This window comes from Heterodontus francisci, chromosome 16 (genome assembly GCF_036365525.1).
Source record: "Heterodontus francisci isolate sHetFra1 chromosome 16, sHetFra1.hap1, whole genome shotgun sequence".
NCBI lineage: Eukaryota > Metazoa > Chordata > Chondrichthyes > Heterodontiformes > Heterodontidae > Heterodontus > Heterodontus francisci.
Genome location: NC_090386.1, coordinates 39,878,167 through 39,897,406, shown reverse-complemented (window position 1 = coordinate 39,897,406; position 19,240 = coordinate 39,878,167). Strand labels below are relative to the sequence as shown.

At 42.1% G+C, this 19,240-nt stretch overlaps 1 protein-coding gene across 3 annotated transcripts in view; it reads right to left on the bottom strand.

Moving 5' to 3' along the window:
• LOC137378062 (pleckstrin homology domain-containing family G member 4B-like) overlaps positions 1–19,240 on the bottom strand; it is a 186,210-nt gene that overhangs the window by 89,292 nt on the left and 77,678 nt on the right. For all 3 annotated transcript variants that reach the window (XM_068048123.1, XM_068048124.1, XM_068048125.1), the window contains exon 4: positions 4,747–4,944. In XM_068048123.1, coding sequence (XP_067904224.1) covers positions 4,747–4,944 — 198 coding nt within the window. The remainder of the gene's footprint in view (positions 1–4,746; positions 4,945–19,240) is intronic.

The following is a 19,240-nucleotide window of genomic DNA, read 5'->3' as shown; positions in this document are numbered from 1 at the left end:
CAGCATATATAGAACACATGCACTTATAATGCAAATCCCAATCACAGAGTGAGAAGCTTCTCCATGTCTGCAATGATGCCCAAAGGAGAAGATTCCAGTATCCATAAAAGTAAATTGTTAACTTTTCAAGTTCCTAACTCATTTGTGGCTTGACCTTCTTTAGTTATGTGCTATTTTCTACACATATAATGCGACTAGCTTCTACATGTATTTTCCAATGAATATGGAAGGTACTGAGCTACTCAATATCAAATTTTAAAAATTATCTCAATATGCTAGCATAAGTAATCCATAACAGCCCTAATGGTTTATAGCAGGTGTTAATGTGATTTATCTACTAAAGGCAGTCGATATTAACACTAACAAGGTAAGTAACCCACATATTCTTTTGGCTGCGTTTACTGACAACACAACCACTAGGTGGCGCAGTACTAGCACATGCGCAAACGAAGCCTCTTCCACTGGAACGTCACTGTCTGCGACGTTCAGGCTACTGTCAGGATTAAAGATGGCGCTGCTCAATTTATCACAGAAAAACAACTTCAACCTGAAAATCCCCTCAAAGGTTGCCATTGCCACCTCCATCCCACCCCCAACAGTACCCCGCTCTCTCCTGCCATTGCTTCATTTGTATCATTTCATGGATGTCTCCTGCTCAACTGTTTTGATTTTTTTTTTTGACAAAAACAGAAGATCTCTGGTATGATACTGCCATTGAAATTTGGAATTTAAAGCAACTTTCTAGGGGATGGTAAAGTCAACATTTACACTGTGACGTTTATGGAGGAAATAACTCTGTGTATTTCTGCCCCACCCCACCCCCCCACCTTACCTCCATTCCGCAATCTCCCAATCCACACATTCATACTCGCTATAGCCTCGCCGTTCCCCCCCTCCCCCACCACTCACTCAGCCACTCGCTCCAGACCTTGCCACTGCTCCCCCCTTCCCCCTCCCTTCAGCCAATTGTTCCCCACTCCTTGTTTCCCGCCACCCCGCTCTCCAGCCACTCACTCCCTGCTTCCACCCGCCCCCCCGCCCCAACCCCAGCCACTAGCTCTAGGTCGTGTCACTTCTCTACTCTCGGCCACTTGCTCCCACGTTCGATCGTTCTCCACGCGCCACCCAAAGAAGCAAGGTGGGCCACGAGGGGTGACAGGGTGCCGTAACGAGTGGCTGAGAGGAGGGAAGTGGCGTGGCCTGGAGCTAGACTCTGGGGGTGGGGGGGAAACGGGGAGCGAGCAGCCGGAGAGCAGGGTGGTGGCGGGGGGGCCCGGGAAGCGAGGAGTGGGGAATAATGAGCCAAGGGGAGTGGGGGAGAGCAGTGATAAGGTCTGGAGCGAGCGGCTGTGGGGGGGAAGTGACCGATGGGGAGGAGGGGAGAGTGGGACAGAGCGTCGAGGCCTGGAGTGAGTGGCTGATGGGGGAGAGCGGCCAGTGGGGCAGGAGAGAGTGGCTGAGCGGGAGGAAGCAGGCGAGGGGACCGAGTAGCTGATGACATTTTCCCACGCTTGTGCCAATTAATCCTGGCCAACCGTAGGATGCACATGTGCAGCATCTCACTCAGCGCAGGATACCGTTTGCACATGTGTACAGCTTGGAGCACTCTGATGATGTCAGCGGGCTGCTGCGTTGTCAGGAGTCACTTTGTATTTTTTAAAAAATAAAACAGATATTCTTCATTTAGCAACTGTCTCTTTTGCATGTTGGCAGTCGTATCCTGAATCTGATCACTAAGGTAATTGCACTTCAAACAGGTTCAAACAACTTATTGAAGCTGCTTGAAGATCCAATTTTGGCTGAAATCAGCAGAGCTTTTTAAAGAGAAAGAATTTATTGAACTCCCTGGAATAGTCAGCACCTTCAGTAGATTACAGACGACGCCTTGTATCTCCTACGGTAATGGCGAATGGTTAGTGTTATTTGCCCACTATAGAAGGCTGCCTGTGATAAGGAAAGTGGTGGAGGTTGTTCATGATATCGCTGCATAACAATGGTCAATCTATTCTATTCCAGCACCATCAAGTCAAGGCTATTGCTGACTTGCTCTTTCTCCAGTCACGTTACCACTACCAACAAGATCTTCAGCCTGCATTTCGCTTCTTTGAGATTTAACCATCCAAAAATGCATGCACCCTGCACACAGCATATCATACAATCATATAAAAAAAGATACAGTACAGAAGGAGGCCATTCAGCCCATCTTGCCTGTGCTGACTCTTTGGTAGAGCTGTCCAATTAATCCCACTCCCTGGGCAGAATTTAATTTTTCCCTTGGGAGTAGGCTGGGAGACAGGGGGTTGCCATAGAATCAAGAGGGGAGGCCCAGCCGAGGAGTCACTGTCACCTTCCTTACTACCTTCAATTCAGCCAGAGCAGGGAGGTCGGCTTTCCCACCCAGAGACGAATTGAGGCCCTTAAGTGGTGAATTATTGGCCACTTAAGGGCCTCATCCCACCATGGCTTCCACCACCCTTTCAAGCAATGCATTCCAGATCATAATAACTCATTGTGAGAAAAAATGTTTCCTCATGCCACCCAGTTCTTTTGCCAATCACCTTAAATCTACATTATCTAGCTACTGTCAGTTTCTCTCTATTTACTCTATCAAAACCATTCATGATTTTGAACACCACTATCAAATCTCCTCTTAACCTTCTCTGCTCTAAGGAAGCAGCCCCAGCTTCTCCAGTCTCACCATATAACTGGAGTCCCTCACCCTTTCTACCATTCTCATAAATCTTTTCTACACCCTCTCTAAGACTGTGACAAACTTCCTAAAGTATGGTGCGCAGAATTGAACACAATACTCCAGCTGATGCCTAACCAGTGTGTGATAAAGGTTTAGCATCACTTCCTTGCTTCTGTACTCTATTCCTCTATTAATAAAACTAAGAATCCTATGTGCTTTCTAACTGCCTTCTCAACTTGCCCTGCCACCTTCAAAGATTTGTGTACGTACACCACCAAGTCTCTCTGTTCCTGAACTCCCTTTAAAATATTATTATTAGTTCATATTGCTTGTCCTCATTCTTCTGACAAATATGTACCACTTCACACTTCTGTGTTAAATTTCATCTCTCTTGTGCCTTCCCATTTTACCAGTGTGTCTACATCCTCCTGATATCCGTTACTATCCTTCTCATTGTTTATTCCATTTTTGAGTTTTGTGTCATCCGCAAACTTTGAAATTATTCCCTGTATATCCAAGTCTAGGTCATTAATATACATTAAAAAGAGCTATAGTCCTAATATTGACCTTGGGGAATATCACTCTATAGCTTTCTCCAGTCTGAAAAACAAGCATTCACCACTATTCTCTGCTTTCTGTCCCATATCCAATAATGTATACACATAGTCACTGTCCCTTTAATCCCATGTCTCTTAATTTTGCGAACAGGTCTATCGTATGATAGTTGGCAAATGCCTTTTGCAAGTCCATATACATAATACATACACAACATCAACCACATTACCCTCATCAACTCTCTCCATTACTTCAGCAAAGAACTTGATCAAGTTGGTCAAACACGATTTCCTTTAACAAATCTATGCTGACTTTCATTAGTTAGTCCACACTTTTCCAAATGCCAATTAATTTTGTCCCGGATTATTGTTTCTAAAAGTTTTCACATGTCAGAATGACTGGTTGATAGTTGGCAGGTTTCAAATATTTAGGAGCACATTTCAACTATTGGGCTGCAGCAATTGAATGCATTTTGAATAGTTTTATTGCATAGTAATATTTGCTTTTCAAGAATCATCAGAGTCCAGTAATCTATTAACTGATTTTCCAGGTGTTTGTTGAATTTCTTTATATTACAAGAGATCTTATATGACTAGGAGACTTAAAGAATTGGGCCTGAGAACTTCCGGCTCCAAAATAGCATTTTTTTAGAAAACAATGCCTCCAATGTTTTGCACATTATTCTGAACATGTTATTATGCTGCAATTCTGAAGTATAATTATGGCTGAATTTTCCCAGTCCTGCGGAAGCGGGTTAGGAGGCGTGATGGAACAAAATGAGAAAATAGTGCTTTGGGTCACCTCCTCGACATGTTCCTGCCAGAGGCGGGGTCAAACTGGCACCAGTTAGCTGCCCAACAGAAGCAGGTAGCTAACTAGGACAATTAAATGCCCACTTGGGGGAAAATTAGTGTCACCTCTGGGACAGGCCTCCTTCTGAGGCCGAAACCTGGCAATTGCCTGCAGGCAGCCTCCCAGAGGCAGTCCAGGGGGCCATCGACACATCCTATGACTTCTCCCATCCTGGAGTCGCCATCACGGAGCCACATGGATCAGAGGACCACAGCCACAGTCACAAATAATCCTGTGGAGAGGTTCCCTCATCCACAATGATGGTCTGACAGCTGTGGCCACTCTTTATTTTTAACTTTTCAGAACTGTGCAGAGAGTGGCTCAAACCCAAGGCGCCTTCACACTCCCCTACCTGCAGCAGCAACAATCCTCGATCCTGGTGGGACTGCCAGCCAGCCTGTGCTGTGGGGCTTTCTAATTGGGCCTCCCACCTCGGGAACCTGCCCACCATCCTTAATTCGTCAGCAAACGCAGAGGTGGCCAAACCTCCCAGAAGGTTGCACTTGCGGCCACCCTTAAAATGTGTGTGGGCTTGGGACGGCCATATCGTCCTGACGTCAGGGTCCTGATGCCCCGCCAGAAAATTTAACCCTATGTATCTGTGCTTTTTCATTTAATGCTGACAATTTGATTGGAATAGAGGGTACCTGGTAAACAAGCGACTCCTGAATGTAGCAAATCACTGTTGAGATCCAAGGATTGTGTAGCAAACCTCTTTTGGTGATGTTCTGATATGGAAAGTTCACTGTTTGATAAACTTGCAGCAGGAGACGGTAAGATTATCTCAGCTTTTTGACTCAATGGGAGGGGTGCATCTGAATGAGTCTTGACCTCTGTACTGAAATCTGTTGGAGAAAAGAGTGGAGTGCAGTGGTTAATGCACCAAACACTGTGACACATCCCAAATTACATTGATAAGCAGATTTCCATAGAGATAGATAAAATAGAACAAGTATTATCCTCCCTACAGAGTACAATATCCTCAGGTAAATACACAGCTAACCGCAGCTAATTGTCATTCAAACATTTTCTTTTATTGTGACCACCAGTGGCAAGGCTGGCACTTATTACCCAGTTTTCTTATAATGTGGTGGTGGTGGTGGCGGTGGGCCTTTTCAGGAGTGCTGTAGTGGTTTTAATGCAATTGAGTGATTTGCTTGGCCACTATGAAGGGCATTTGAGAGTCGACCACATTGGTGCGGGATTGGAATCATGAAAAGTAAAAACTGCAGCTTCTCCAATGGCTGTGAGGTTATATTCTTAACCACACAGGCAAGGAAGACCCCAAAGGGTCATTTTCACTGGACAATGGGTGGAAAACTGGTTATTGTGAATCAACTTCAGTAGAAAGGAAGATCAGGTGGGGTGTACAATGGGGCAACACATCTATAACCATCAGTCGCCTGCCTTGGATCAAAAGTGAAAATGAACCCCCTCGCCTTTATGGAGGCATCTGATTTGAGATTGGCACGAAGATTCACTTTAAAATCATTGCAAGAGTCCTCACTCCAGATTTCTATCTACTTAATATCAATGGAAAATGTGACAGTATTAACAAATGGAAGGGCTAGATCAGGCTTGTCTCTGATGCCTCTCATAGTTTAACAACCTGCATGCACTCTGTTTAGACTCGCACATGAAGAATATCTATTTCAGTGAGTACCAGGAAATAGCCAGCAACGATGGAAATCTAATGACTAGCTGCCTTAAGAAAGAAAGATATATTTGGGAGGAAATAGGAAATGTGTATTTAAATTCTAAAGATTGTTCAACAAATATAAAGTAAGTTATATTATTATAATAATATAACAGAGAATAACCTATTTGTACATTGAACAATATAATTTAAAATACTATGTTGTTCATTAATTATGTAGGTAGCACCCGTCTGCAATTTATTCTGCATAAACCATTAGTCCATGGTATGTATATCCTGTTTATCAAGATTCATCTGATTAAAGCAGAACATTCTTTGTTAAATTAGTTATGGACCGATCAGGATTCAACTGTTTTCAAATCTAATGTCGGTAGTAAAAAGGATAAAGGTCACTTTGTCCATCCTTGGGGCTCAAGACCTATTGCACAAATAATTACCAAAGCAACAATAAAACTCATTTAGTTCAGTTACAAATTGTCAAGTTCAAAATATTAAAAAGGATTTGCCCGTCTCAGTTACTAATTTCTGCATCCCGCCCCACTAACCTGAGACTCATTATGCTCCTATTTGAATTTCATTAGACTCAAAAGGGAGGGAGCCCTAAGTGCAACCTGGAACTAAAATGACGAGAGGAAGTCTTGCCTGAATTGACACAGACAGACAGCCAATTACAATAAACCATAACAGTTATGGACAAAAATTGCAAACAAAACCCAAACCAATAATTCAAGCTTGAATCAATTATTCAGGCTTGTAACAGAGTAAGCATCTCTGAGAAAACATTTTCCAGGGATTTATGACATAATAGAGACAAATGTATGAATAAAAACAAGTATTTTGTGCAGAATTGGTTAATTTTTATGAGCTTTTTATGTGATATGATTTACTGTTAGCTATAAATTAGTTGGAGGACAATTCAAGGTGCTGGCTCAAATCAACGTTGCAAAACTCTTGGGCTGAATTGATTGGTTTAGAGTTATCTTTTAGCAGTGTTTTGTTGGCAATCCACTTTCGCTAAATAGTTTTTTTCAGTTTCCTGTTTGCTATGTGCCAGTTAGTAAGTTCCTTATTCGCTTAGTTACGAGCAGTTTCATAAAATTAAATTGATACAATCAAGTACAATTGTGATGCAAAATTTGCATACAGAAAAATGTGATGACCAAGTTTGACGTTTGAAGTATGAAGGACAAAAATGTGTGGTAGGCGAAACATTTTTGTATTTGTAATAGAATTGATAAAACTGGACTATGGATCTGCCTAACAAATTAACTACCAAAATGCACAACAATTAGGTATTGTTGGCCTTAACACAACACACAAAACTGCATGCAACTCTACTGTTGCAGCAGAATACTATAATGTGTGGTATATGTTGCTCCTGCCTTGGGGTATTTTACCATGTTAAAGGCACTATATGGATGAAAGTTATTGTTGTTGGTTGCCCTTATAAAACAATGCATCTTCAACGTACAATGAAGGGCACAATGAAGATTTACTGGTGTATATATGTAAGTGTTGCAGCCAGTACACATCAGTCACATCCATGTGCTATGGATGTGAAACAATCTTTAAAAAAAAAGAAGAAAGCTAAGCATTGTAATATGCCCAGGAGTCTTAAATCAAAAGCAAGAAATTTACAAGCAAGAAATTTTCAATAAATTTACCATCATCCATAAATATTTGGATCTCCACAGGGAGTACTTGAGCATGACTTTAAAGAGACAGGCCAGATTGGCAGCGAAACATCACAACTGTACTCCAGACAAGACTGGGGATCTGCTATTGTTATAAAAAGAACATAAGCTGGAGTGTGTTTAGGGTAACGACACATCTTGAGGAACAGCAGATGTGAACAAACGGTTTGACCTTTGCTCTTGTAGTTTATGACATTACCTGACCTGTTCAATAGATTGCTGTATTGTATCACATGCTGAGTTTACAAGTTGTCCTTTTTGTAGCAATGCACAAAGAGTTTGGTGACCTGAGGATGTTTATCTTTTTTTAAAAAAGTGGTTTAGGTGATCACTAGTAGTAACTTGTATATCAAGCTTGGAGTTTTCTATTCTGGATAAGCCTAATCTTTAGATAAAACTGTGCCTTTAGGACATGTTTACTGTCAGCATTATTAAATGTGTTTCTACATACCTGAAAATTAAACTGTTTTAGTTTTTACTGGGGAGGAGATGAAAATAAAGCTGTAGCAAAGTAGATTGCAGGTTAGCACAGTGTTTCTCTATGAAGTGACTGTTCCAACATCTCCTACAACTTGAACAAGTTCAAGAAAAGGCTTCTCGAATTCTGATGAAGGATCTAACATTAATACATCTTTCCTCATTTCAGATGTTGACAGACTTGCTGGTCATGTCTTTGTATTTATTCCAAGGAGAAAGCTTGTCATCTGTTAAACACCCATCTCATCACCTCCAGCCTCCATTATTTCTAATTTTATCATAACTTTCTTGTCTCTACTTTCTTGATAACTTCATGGTCATTGGTCATCTGAACTTCCCTCTCTTTTTCCATCCAAGATATAAACATGCACCTGGAATTTCCACGGGGCTGTCTGGCCAAAAACCAATGGAACCCCGAGGAATAGCATATGACTAAAGATAGAATTCTGTCCTCCACTTCCATCGATAATCTGACGACTTTTAAAACTAAGGTTTAGTGTCAGCTAATCACTTCTTAATTTATCTTGTCCTTGCTTTTACTCTTTTCAACATTGGTATCCTGCACTATGACCTTTGAGCTTCGCCTAGATTTCTCAATAAATGACCTAAAGTGAAATCAAAGCTCCCATCATGCTATGCACAGAAGGCAGATTCTTGCAGGAAGGGAAGAGCAAACAAATGAAAGGGGACATCAACCCATATCACAGTCCTGGGCTTTATGGTGGTCAGTGGCAGAGCTATCTGGACCAGGTTTTGTTTCAACCTTTGGGCTGGAAATGCTTTACTGCATAGAGAGAGCTAAGTGTGACTGTGTTTGTGCGTGTATACAGTTCGTTGTGGGGTGGGGGAGTTTGGAAGCAGATGAGATAACTAAATTTAGTAATTGTTAAATATATTTTGTATTTTTCTTGGCCAAATACTATTTTCAAGTGTCTGGATTTCTGCAAGAAACAAAACTACAATGATAAAAGAAGTTAAACAGTTTTGGGAGTGTCATAAATATTCAGTAACAATATACTGGTGTGATACCTATCAATTAGAGTGCAGGATTCCAAATACACTTCTTTATATCTCAGCAAAACTTTAATATGCTGCAGTTAGTTGGGATTTAGATTCCAATTTAGTTTGTATAGCGATTCATGCAATAGATAAATTCTGACTACAGCTAGGAAAGCTTTTCATTCCTATAAGTTTTATTATGTAAGTGATCCTTTTAAGAACATTAACAGCATGAGAAGGAAGAGTGAGGAAAGCACTCTATTTCTCTCCTATCGACCTTACATTGAATACTCGTTTTTTTTGTGTGTAAGGAGACAGGGTTCTTAGGTTGTTTTTGCTCTCAGGTTTCTTCAAATAAGAGAGAATGACCCCCACCACCACCAAATGTTGGGAAAATGGTACTTTGAGTCCACTGTTGCTATTGATGCCTTTGCACATGCTGTCAGTAAGAAATGTAATACAGTGAGTGAAAGAACCACAAGAAAACACAACTGGAACAGCCTTTTTCCCATTTTCTGTATAAAACTATGAAAAAATAACTGCAATGTCTATTGCAAATGATCCATTATCAATCTCATTTTCAATCAGATCCTGCCCTTGTTATTAAAACATACTTTAAAATTAAAAGCATGTTGTCGATGGCTTTAACTAGAGCAGAATGTGTAAACAAATGACACCCGTTATTATTGCAATCTGACCAACTGCAAACAGGGCTTTGTATCAGGAATGGGACTGAAAGGAAAGTCTTGGACTAAAGCTGCAGAAAACAGGAGTGGCAGAATGGGACATATTATCCACAAGGTTTAAGGACGTTAATAAATAGGGCACAGTTGACAGTCATAGAATTTTTTTGATGAGTCAATTATACAGATTTCTAAGAGTGAGTATATATTTGGCAATAAAGTTGAGTTGCACAGAGGCAAAACTAAAGGTAAGATATTGATTTCTTGTTAATTTTAACCTTAGTTTAGGACAGTAATTGATATTAGCATTCACCTTACTGAGTTTAAGATCCTTTGCTGACTGCATGGAGCTTCTGCCAAGATCAGGCAATGTTTCATATAACAAGAGCCTAATATCTACCCCAGCCCAGATTGTCATTCATACTTGGGCTGCCTCAGCTTGAGTTTGCCAGCCCTGGTCAGGTCATTTGAGATAAAAAGTTATAAGTCTGGAGGGTCTACATATGTCTGTAGACTCGACTTCAGAGTGCTTTTAACTGAGGGAAGCACTGTTAAATTGGAAGAGAAACATAAACCACCTCCTCCTTAAAACATGCTACAAATCCAGTAAAAGGAATGTGTTGGGGTGGGTGGAGAAGTACCTACTTGTTTCCATTAGTTTTGTGCCCAGATTCCAGCATAATCTGGGTATAATCAGCCAAACCAATGCAAAAGATTGGGGAATTTGAAACATAGCAGAGTTACACCTCAAACCATTTACACTCATGTATTCCATGATCCTTTACACTGGTTCAAGATTTAATTTAATACAGAGGGATTTGGGTGTCCTAGTGCATGAATTGCTAAAGGTTAGTATTCAGGTACAGCAAGTAATTAAGAAAGCTAATAGAATGTTATCATTTATTGCGAGGAGAATTGAATACAAAAGTAGGAAGGTATACAGCTATACAGGACACTGGTGAGACCACACCAGGAGTATTGCGTACAGTATTGGTCTCCTTATTTAAGGAAGGATGTAAATGCGCTGGAAGCAGTTCAGAGACGGTTTACTAGACTAATACCTGGAATGGGCAGGTTGTCTAGGAAAGGTTGGCAGGCTAGGCTTGTATCCGCTGGAGTTTAGAAGAGCACGAGGCGACTTGATTGAAACATATAAGATTCTGAGGGGTCTTGGCAGGGTGGATGTGGAAAGGATGTTTCCCCTATTGGGAGAATCTAGAACTAGGGGTCACTGTTTAAAAATAAGGGGTCACCCATTTAAGACCCCTTATTAAGAGATGAGGAGAAATATTTTCTCTCAAAGGGTTGTGAGTCTTTGGAATTCTCTTCCTCAAAAGACAGTGGAAGCAGAGTCTTTTCATATTTTTAAGGCAGAAGTAGATAGATTCTTGATAAGCAAGGGGGTGGAAGGTTATTGGAGGTAGACGGGAATGTGGAGTTGAAGCTGCAATTAGATAAGCCATGATCTTATTGAATGGTGGAGCAGGCTAGAGGGGCCGAGTGGTCTACTCCTGCTCCTAATCTGTAAGTTTGTATGTAATTTGCCTGAATCAGGCACTGCCCACAAATGCAATTGAGTAATTGCATCCAAAGTGGAATCTCTACCCCAGGATATTTAAATGCATCCACTACCTCGGCTGGCTAAAGGACTGTAGATAAGTTGCCAATTTCAGTTATGTATCTGATTATTTCTTCTGTTTCAAAACACTTGTCAAGACAGCAAAATTCTGTCTTCAGGTTATGATACATTGTTTATGTACCAGATACCATACCATTGATAACATCACTTACAGTGCATACAATCATCATCGCTTTGTCCCTGTCTGCTCTGGGCACACTCCGATACCAGGAATTGAAAATGTATCTCTTATTCTAGTTTCACAAGACATCAGGACATGACCTCTGCCATTGAATCCATCTGTCTATGGTTCAAGATGAAGGGCTGCTACTGCTTCGCTGTGACTTGCATTTATCATCATCAAAGGCACCACATTTACGCTACAGAATAAAACTGTCAGTGGTGAATTCTCTTTCATCTGGCAAAATTGATCATGATTTAAGTAAGACTGATGGTCAGGAAGCTGAGGACAGAGATGATGAAACAGTTGGTTGCCAGCTTCACTCACAAAAATTCATCAGTGGCTGGACTGCAGGCTAGAAATGTTGAGCAGATAGAGCTACATTTTTTAATGTACTTTGTCTCAGCACATGGGCAATGCCTCTGTATGTACACAATATAACTGTGAATAAAACACTTAAATATTTATATGAAACATCTAGTCCGTAGTGGATTTTTGTAGAAGCATTGTTGTTGTATCCTGACAACTCAGCATCATTTAACTAATTTTAAACTATTACCAAATGTGCTGCATTTATTGATGTATTTAAGGGGAAGCTAGATAAATACACCAGGGAGAAAGGAACAGAGGAATATGCTGGCCAGGTTAGATGAAGAGGGGCGGGAGGAAGCTCATGTGAAGCAACACTGGCAGAGACTAAAATAAAAGCAAAATACTGCGGATGCTGGAAATCTGAAATAAAAACAAGAAGTGCTGGAAATGCTTTACTTGTTTATAACCTTTGACATTTCTAATATTTGCCAGTTCTGAAGAAGGGTCGCTGACCTGAAACGTCAATTCTGCTTCTCTCTCCACAGATGCTGCCAGACCTGCTGAGTATTTCCAGCACTTCTTGCTTTTATTACTGGCAGAGACTTGTTGGAATAAATGGCCTGTTTCTGTGCTGTACATCTTATATAATTTTCTGCAGTTATACTGCATATTCTGAACCAGTGCAAAATAGTTTTCACATTGCAAAATGCCAAGTGTAAATGTCAGCTATCCTGCCAAACTTGCATTATAATGCAGCATTCTTTGGATTGTTTGTGACCACCTCATAGAGGTGTACTTGCCTAAAGAATAACAGCCACAGGAGTGTGGCAGAATTTTTAAAACATATCTATCAAGACAATTTTAGCAATCACTCAATGGTTTGAAATTTCCGTAATAGAAATAAAGCTGACTACTCTTAAATTTAAATATTTACTAACTATTAGAGGTTGCATCTATTTTAAGTATGGTTGCACAAAGCTCTGCTTTCCTTAATTTTAAGTAGTGTAGCCAGCTATGTAACACTTCATTGCTCCAAAAATAGTTTTGGTATGATATTGGTATCAAAAAGTATAGCTGGGGCACAGGTCACCGACTAGCAGTGTGTCTCGCCTAGTAGTAACGTAATGCTCACTATCCTGAAGATACTCAGCACACTATTTTTGCAGCTGTGTCCGGAGATCCTGAATACTTCCCATTCGTCTTTGCTTGTCACTAAAGTTTAGAAGCATCTGCAATGGGATTAAAATGACCACACAAATACCAAAAATACCCTATCATGCTCTGCAGGTTCACTCTCCTAGACTCACTATATAAAAGTGTTGCTTCAATTTAATGAATTATATATATAAATAAATGGGATTGGGCAAAGTCAGCATGGGTTTACAAAAGGGAAATCATGTTTAACAAATCTACTGGAGTTTTTTGAGGATGTAACTAGTAGAATAGATAAGGGAGAACCAGTGGATGTGGTGTATTTGGATTTTCAGAAGGCTTTTGATAAGATCCCACGTAAGAGGTTAGTGTGCAAAATTAAAGCACATGGGATTGGGGGTAATATACTGGCATGGATTGAGAATTGGTTGACAGACAGGAAACAGAGAGTTGGAATAAATGGGTCTTTTTCCGGGTAGCAGGCAGTGACTAGTGGGGTACCGCAGGGATCAGTGCTTGGGCCCCAGCTATTCACATATATATTAATGACTTGGGTGAGGGAACTAAATGTAGCATTTCCAAGTTTGCAGATGACACAAAGCTGGGGGGATGGGGGGGGGGGGGGGGGGGGGGTGGGGGGGGGGACTGTGAGCTGTGAGGAGGATGCAAAGAGGCTCCAATGTGATTTGAACAAATTGGGTGAGTGGGAAAATGCATGGCAGATGCAGTACAATGTGGATAAATGTGAGGTTATCCACTTTGGTTGTAAAAACAGAAAGGCAGATTATTATCTGAATGGTGATAGATTGGGAAAGGGGGAGGTGCAACGAGACCTGGGTGTCCTTGTACACCAGTTGCTGAAAGCAAGCATTCAGGTGCAGCAAGCAGTTAAGAAGGCAAATGGTATGTTGGCCTTCATTGCAAGAGGATTTGAGTACAGGAGCAAGGATGTCTTACTGCAGTTATACAGGGCCTTGGTGAGACCACATCTGGAGTATTGTGCGCAGTTTTGGTCTCCTTATCTGAGGAAGGATGTTCTTGCCATGGAGGGAGTGCAAAGAAGATTTACGAGGCTGATTCCTGTGATGGCAGGATTGACGTATGAGGAGAGATTGGGTCGACTAGGCCTATATTCACTAGAGTTTAGAAGAATGAGAGGGGATCTCATAGAAACCTATAAAATTCTAACAGGACTAGACAGGCTCGATGCAGGGAGGATGTTCTTGATGGCTGGGGAGTCCAGAACCAGGGGTCACAGTCTCAGGATACAGGGTATGCCATTTAGAACAGAGATGAGGAGAAATTTCTTCACTCAGAGGGTGGAATTCTCTACCGCAGAAGGCAGTGGAGGCCAAGTCATTAAATATATTCAAGTAGGAGATAGATATATATGCCAAAGGGATCAAGGGATATGAAGAGAAAGCGGGAACAGGGTACTGAATTAGACGATCAGCCATGATCTTTTTTGAATGGTGGAGTAGGCCCGAAGGGCTGAATGGCCTACTCCTGCTACTATTTTCTATGTTTCTATGTTTCTATAACATAATATTATTAGTAGCTCACTGCCCAATGTGGAATTGAACCATACAGACCAAGAAAGCGATGGCTTCTGTTCCCCAGGCTATAGTGAATTCGTTGATTTTAGCTGCGATGATGGTAAATGTGTGACATTTGGCTTAATACCCCTAAGACAGGAAGGGGACATCAGCTAGGGTTTCCTCTTCATATTACTATCCAATGACCCTAGTGAGAAGTATATATACTTGGCATTACAGCAGAGAACATGTACAGACGTGTATGGAATGCCTCCTACAGTTCATACCAGGGCAACAGTTAATACCTTTTGTAAAAAGGAATTGGAATTAAATAAATATTCCTCTTGATGCACTATTTTCATTTGTGGGCCAAGAATCCAGCTGGATTAATTAGGATTATCTCAGTTAAACAAATGATTTGAAATGGTAAAAAAAAAATGATAGGCTTAATTTTTACAACATTATAAAAACATTGTCTCAATATCTCAAAGTAATGGAATGCGAAAAGAGTAAGATGCCAGCAAATAGTCTCTTTATGCAACAGTTCTGCTTTGCAGCATGATATACAGGACCATATAAAAGACCCGTTCAAGCATGGTTGAGTATGATTGAAAACTGAAACACAGAAGGAAGCTTGTGCGTTTGTCATTCTAAACCGTAGTCTCTGCTTGTAGCAGCCTGAAGCGTTTATACTGAAGAACTGGAAGATGATCAAATTGGAAGAGCATCAGGGTGTTGGCTGTTGTAAACGATGGTAGTTCAATACTAGCTAATGCATGTGAGTCTAAATGAATGGCCTAAGGCTTGGGTGTTTGATACTAAGATGGATGCTGCAATATCTTGCTTCATTGATCACTGTTATGATTTCAGAAAGTTTAGGGCAGTATTAGCAGTGATGAAAGGTTTACTAAAGTCTGAGGTGGGCTTAACAGTCTAAAGATTTGCATCAAAGTGTTTCAAACAAAATTGTTGAACTACGGAAGATTAATTCATTCCTGGATGACAGCGCTGAGGAGTAGAACAAGTAAACTATTTATCCAATTTGTACTTAAAGTATTCCTAGTTTGTGTAAGGATGTTGATACTACACCAAGCAACATTCTACCTTTTTAATAACACTTACAACGTATTTCTAATCCATGCTCAGAAGAGCAGCAATCCTGCTCTGATAACTCACATACTTTATCACTAGGGCCTTTCATTCCTAATCTAAGTGCCCCTTCAACTTGTTTTAATTTTGTGTCAGTTTCATTCATGAAGTTTCATCCACCGAGAAATTGATTAACTATCTGAAGATTTGAATGCATATCCCTTATCAACTTGGAGAGAGATGTTCAGCACACCTAATTATGTGATAAAATAAGAATTCCTGTTTTCAGAAAACAGTTCTCCCACCATATTATGTTTACTTTTTGTTTAGTGCTTCCCTCTGAATGGCATGACTTAGATCATTAGTATCCAAAACACGGTAATTACATCATAGCGAAATACATCGGACATCATGGAATAGCATGTTGAATACACACTCCACTTTCTGTAGCTGGGCAACAATAGCCATATGGGGAAAACATTGTTGCTGATATTATCTTGCAAAAGGAAGATTAGGGAAGGACAAACTTGGAGGCCCTAATTTTAACACCCACTGTCTGGCGGAAACAAGGCTGGGGGGAGCATTTAAAAAGAGGTGAGCGGCTTACTCCACTCACCCCCCAACACTCACCCCTCAACCCCAGTCCTGCTGTCCTCCTATTGTATTCCAATGTTAGCCTGCTCATGATTGGACTATTCATGGGAAGGAAATGTGATCCTATTTAAAAATGCAGATGGATCCCAATGATGTCACTCACACCCAATCTGCAATTTTAATTGGAGGCCTGAGCAGAGGAGCAGTCATGCCTTCCCTGTCAGGACAAACCTGTTGGGCTGGAATTTGAAGTTGGCAGCCTGCCTGAACTGAGCGGCCACCGCACAGCCCCTGCAATATTACACGAGGGGGCTCATTTAAATGGAGGGGGTGGAGCGACCGCCCCCTCCACGTCATCGGGGGCGGCTGTCACGTCCCTGGCAACGGCGTCCGGTGCCACTGCGTAGGCGCTGGTGCCATTTTGAAAGGGCTTCAAGCTCTTCAGGAGAGATTTAAATAATTAAAGGTGCCGGTCCATAAAAATGTCAAAAAAGGTATGTCCACACTTGCAAACCCCTCTCCCACTGCTCCCCCCATGCATAAATACTTAGTTTTATGCCCTAACCCCCCAAAAAAGTGAGTTCTCACTCACGACCTCCCCCCATCATGAATAAGGATTGTTTTTCCCGCTCCCACACCCCCTCCCGCCCTGATCGTTTTATTCCTCCCCCCTTCCCACCAGTGTCTCACCTCGGAACTCAGTACAGAGTTCCGATGGCGCGCAAGTTGCGGCCAGCGTCTGTAAAATCGGTGTGGGATGGCCACCAAGAACAGGTAGCTGGATTTGCATTTTTATTAACCTCATTTCAATATTTTAATGAAGGCCCCATGCGCCAAGCAGCGGCGGGCTGCACCAAGGCCTCGCTGCCACCGCTAACATCCGGCGGGGCCTTCACAGCATCGTGGGTCGTGGCGGGCCACTCGCGCAAGCGGGCCTCCCCGCCACGATCCACAATGTCAAGGGGCTGGTAAAATCCAGCCCCTCGTGTCCAGAAGACGCTCAGGTAGGTAAGTTATTGCATTCTTTTTAAGGGGGGGGGGGTGCTGTTGTTTGCAGGCCAGGAGAGACAGAAGCCTTCAGCCTCCTTTGTCCAGGCTCCTGACCCCTTCCAATCACATACAGAGAGCATCCCTCACCATTTACCTGACTGCCGGGACTGTTCCCATGGGCTATGGTTTCAACGTCCTGCTGCTGAATTCCCACTCCCACCCATTGGCCAGTGTTTGGATCTGACTATGTTCGGGCAGGTCACCAAGAAAATTTAAGGTAATGAGGTGTAGCCATTACTATCAGCTGGCGCTTCATGTCCCCAGACTCCCTGAGTTCACCACCCACTTTGAGACACGCGTGCACCATGCCAGTGCCAACCACCCACTGCCCTTTAACATCAAGGTTAATGCTTTCATAATGTTGGGTGTATAGCTAATATCACAACAGCAAATTGGATATGAATGTGAGTATGCAATTTCTTACAATGGAAGGTGTAAAATAACATGGACAAGTACAAATATGACAGAAAATGCACAGCCCAAATCACCACTGACCAAAGAGAAAATTTTTTTTCCACTTTAACAAATCTGCTATGATGATTTGTTCAAATAATGAAAGTGTCTAAGAATATGACCTAAAAAAGGAAAAGTTTGCAGGGCTATGGAGAAAGAGCAGGGGTGTGCGGAGAATTATAGCTTTTTCAAAGAGCTGGCACAGACTCAATGGGCTGGAGTTTACTGGCCCCCTGAGGTGGGGACAGAGGTGAGAAGGCCCAGAGAATCGTGATGAGAGGCGGAGGGCCTGTCACCAAGCAGTTTTGCCAGGGGTGGGATTGGCCAATGATGGCCTTCCCATCCAGAGGGCAATTGAGGCCCTTGTGGTCTATTACCGGCCACATAAGGGACTCTTCCCCCTACCACTGGGATTTAACCAGCAGTAATACAAGGCACCCTCCCTGCTGGCTTGAGGGGGCCCCTCCTCCATGGGCAATCTGTGGCCCACAGATGACACGCCAGCAAAACCTCCACTTCCACCTCCACGGACCCCCCCTCCCCCCCACCGAGCTTCATGCCCACCCTCCAACCCCCACCCCACCCCCCCTCACTAGAGCCTCCCAGACTGGCCCCAGCGACTCCACCTCACTTACCTGAGATCCAGGTTTCCAGCACTTTGCCTGGTACCTAGGCCTCTGCAGTATCGACAGTGGCCACCACTCCCAGTAGCGCTGCCAATGCTGCTGACAGGCAGTTCTTGGACGCGGGATCCCCGTCTTTAAAGGGACAGAGATCCAGGTGCCGGGCACTTAAATGCCTGAACAATGGAAGATTGCACTGGGGGCACAGAAAGGCTGAGACGGGGCTCTCCCCACTTTTACGGTCCAGCACCTGGAGCCCCGTCATTGCCACAAAATCCAGCTCAATCTGCCAAATGACTTCCTTCTGTGCCGTATGATTCTATGATTCTAAAAACATATGCATGCATTATGCCCAATAAACAATCCCTTTTACTTATGCCATTGATTGAAAATATGTGCATAAGTTTCTCAGAGCTCCTCTCACCCCATCGCCATAATTTCAGTGGATGTTCAGTGGAAATCCCATTGACGCCAAGGTTACAGCGAAAGAATAGGAGCAGCCCCAAGGAAAGTCATCCCCATAAATACTTTTGCTGTTCATCCCAACTGCTGATAATTAGCACAAAAGGGAAAAGAAAGATGATATGTATTTTCTTATAAATAATCTGAAATTAAATGATAAAGTAAATTGATACATTGGAATATTGGCATTTAAAACAGGAACTATTGGTTTATCAATGTTAATGTTCTAGTGAATTGACTATAAGAAAACATGTACAATATTACTTTTGGCATTCATGCGAAGTATCAACACTTGAGATGCACAACAAAAATATTTATAGTTTTAATAATTATAATACTACTAAAATTCAAGTGTCTTCAATGCAAACCAGAATAAAGCTGAATGGTCATAAAAATTTGCAGCGAAGTATGTCCAGGCCTAAATTCTGACCCTTCCAGCAGACTCCCACCTAAATTACAAGTCAAGTGCTCTGGCAGGGCCATGGATTTCTGAGTTTATGAACACTGAATAACATCACTTTTTTATGGGCAAGTACTTGCTTTTCTTACTCTTTCATCTAAT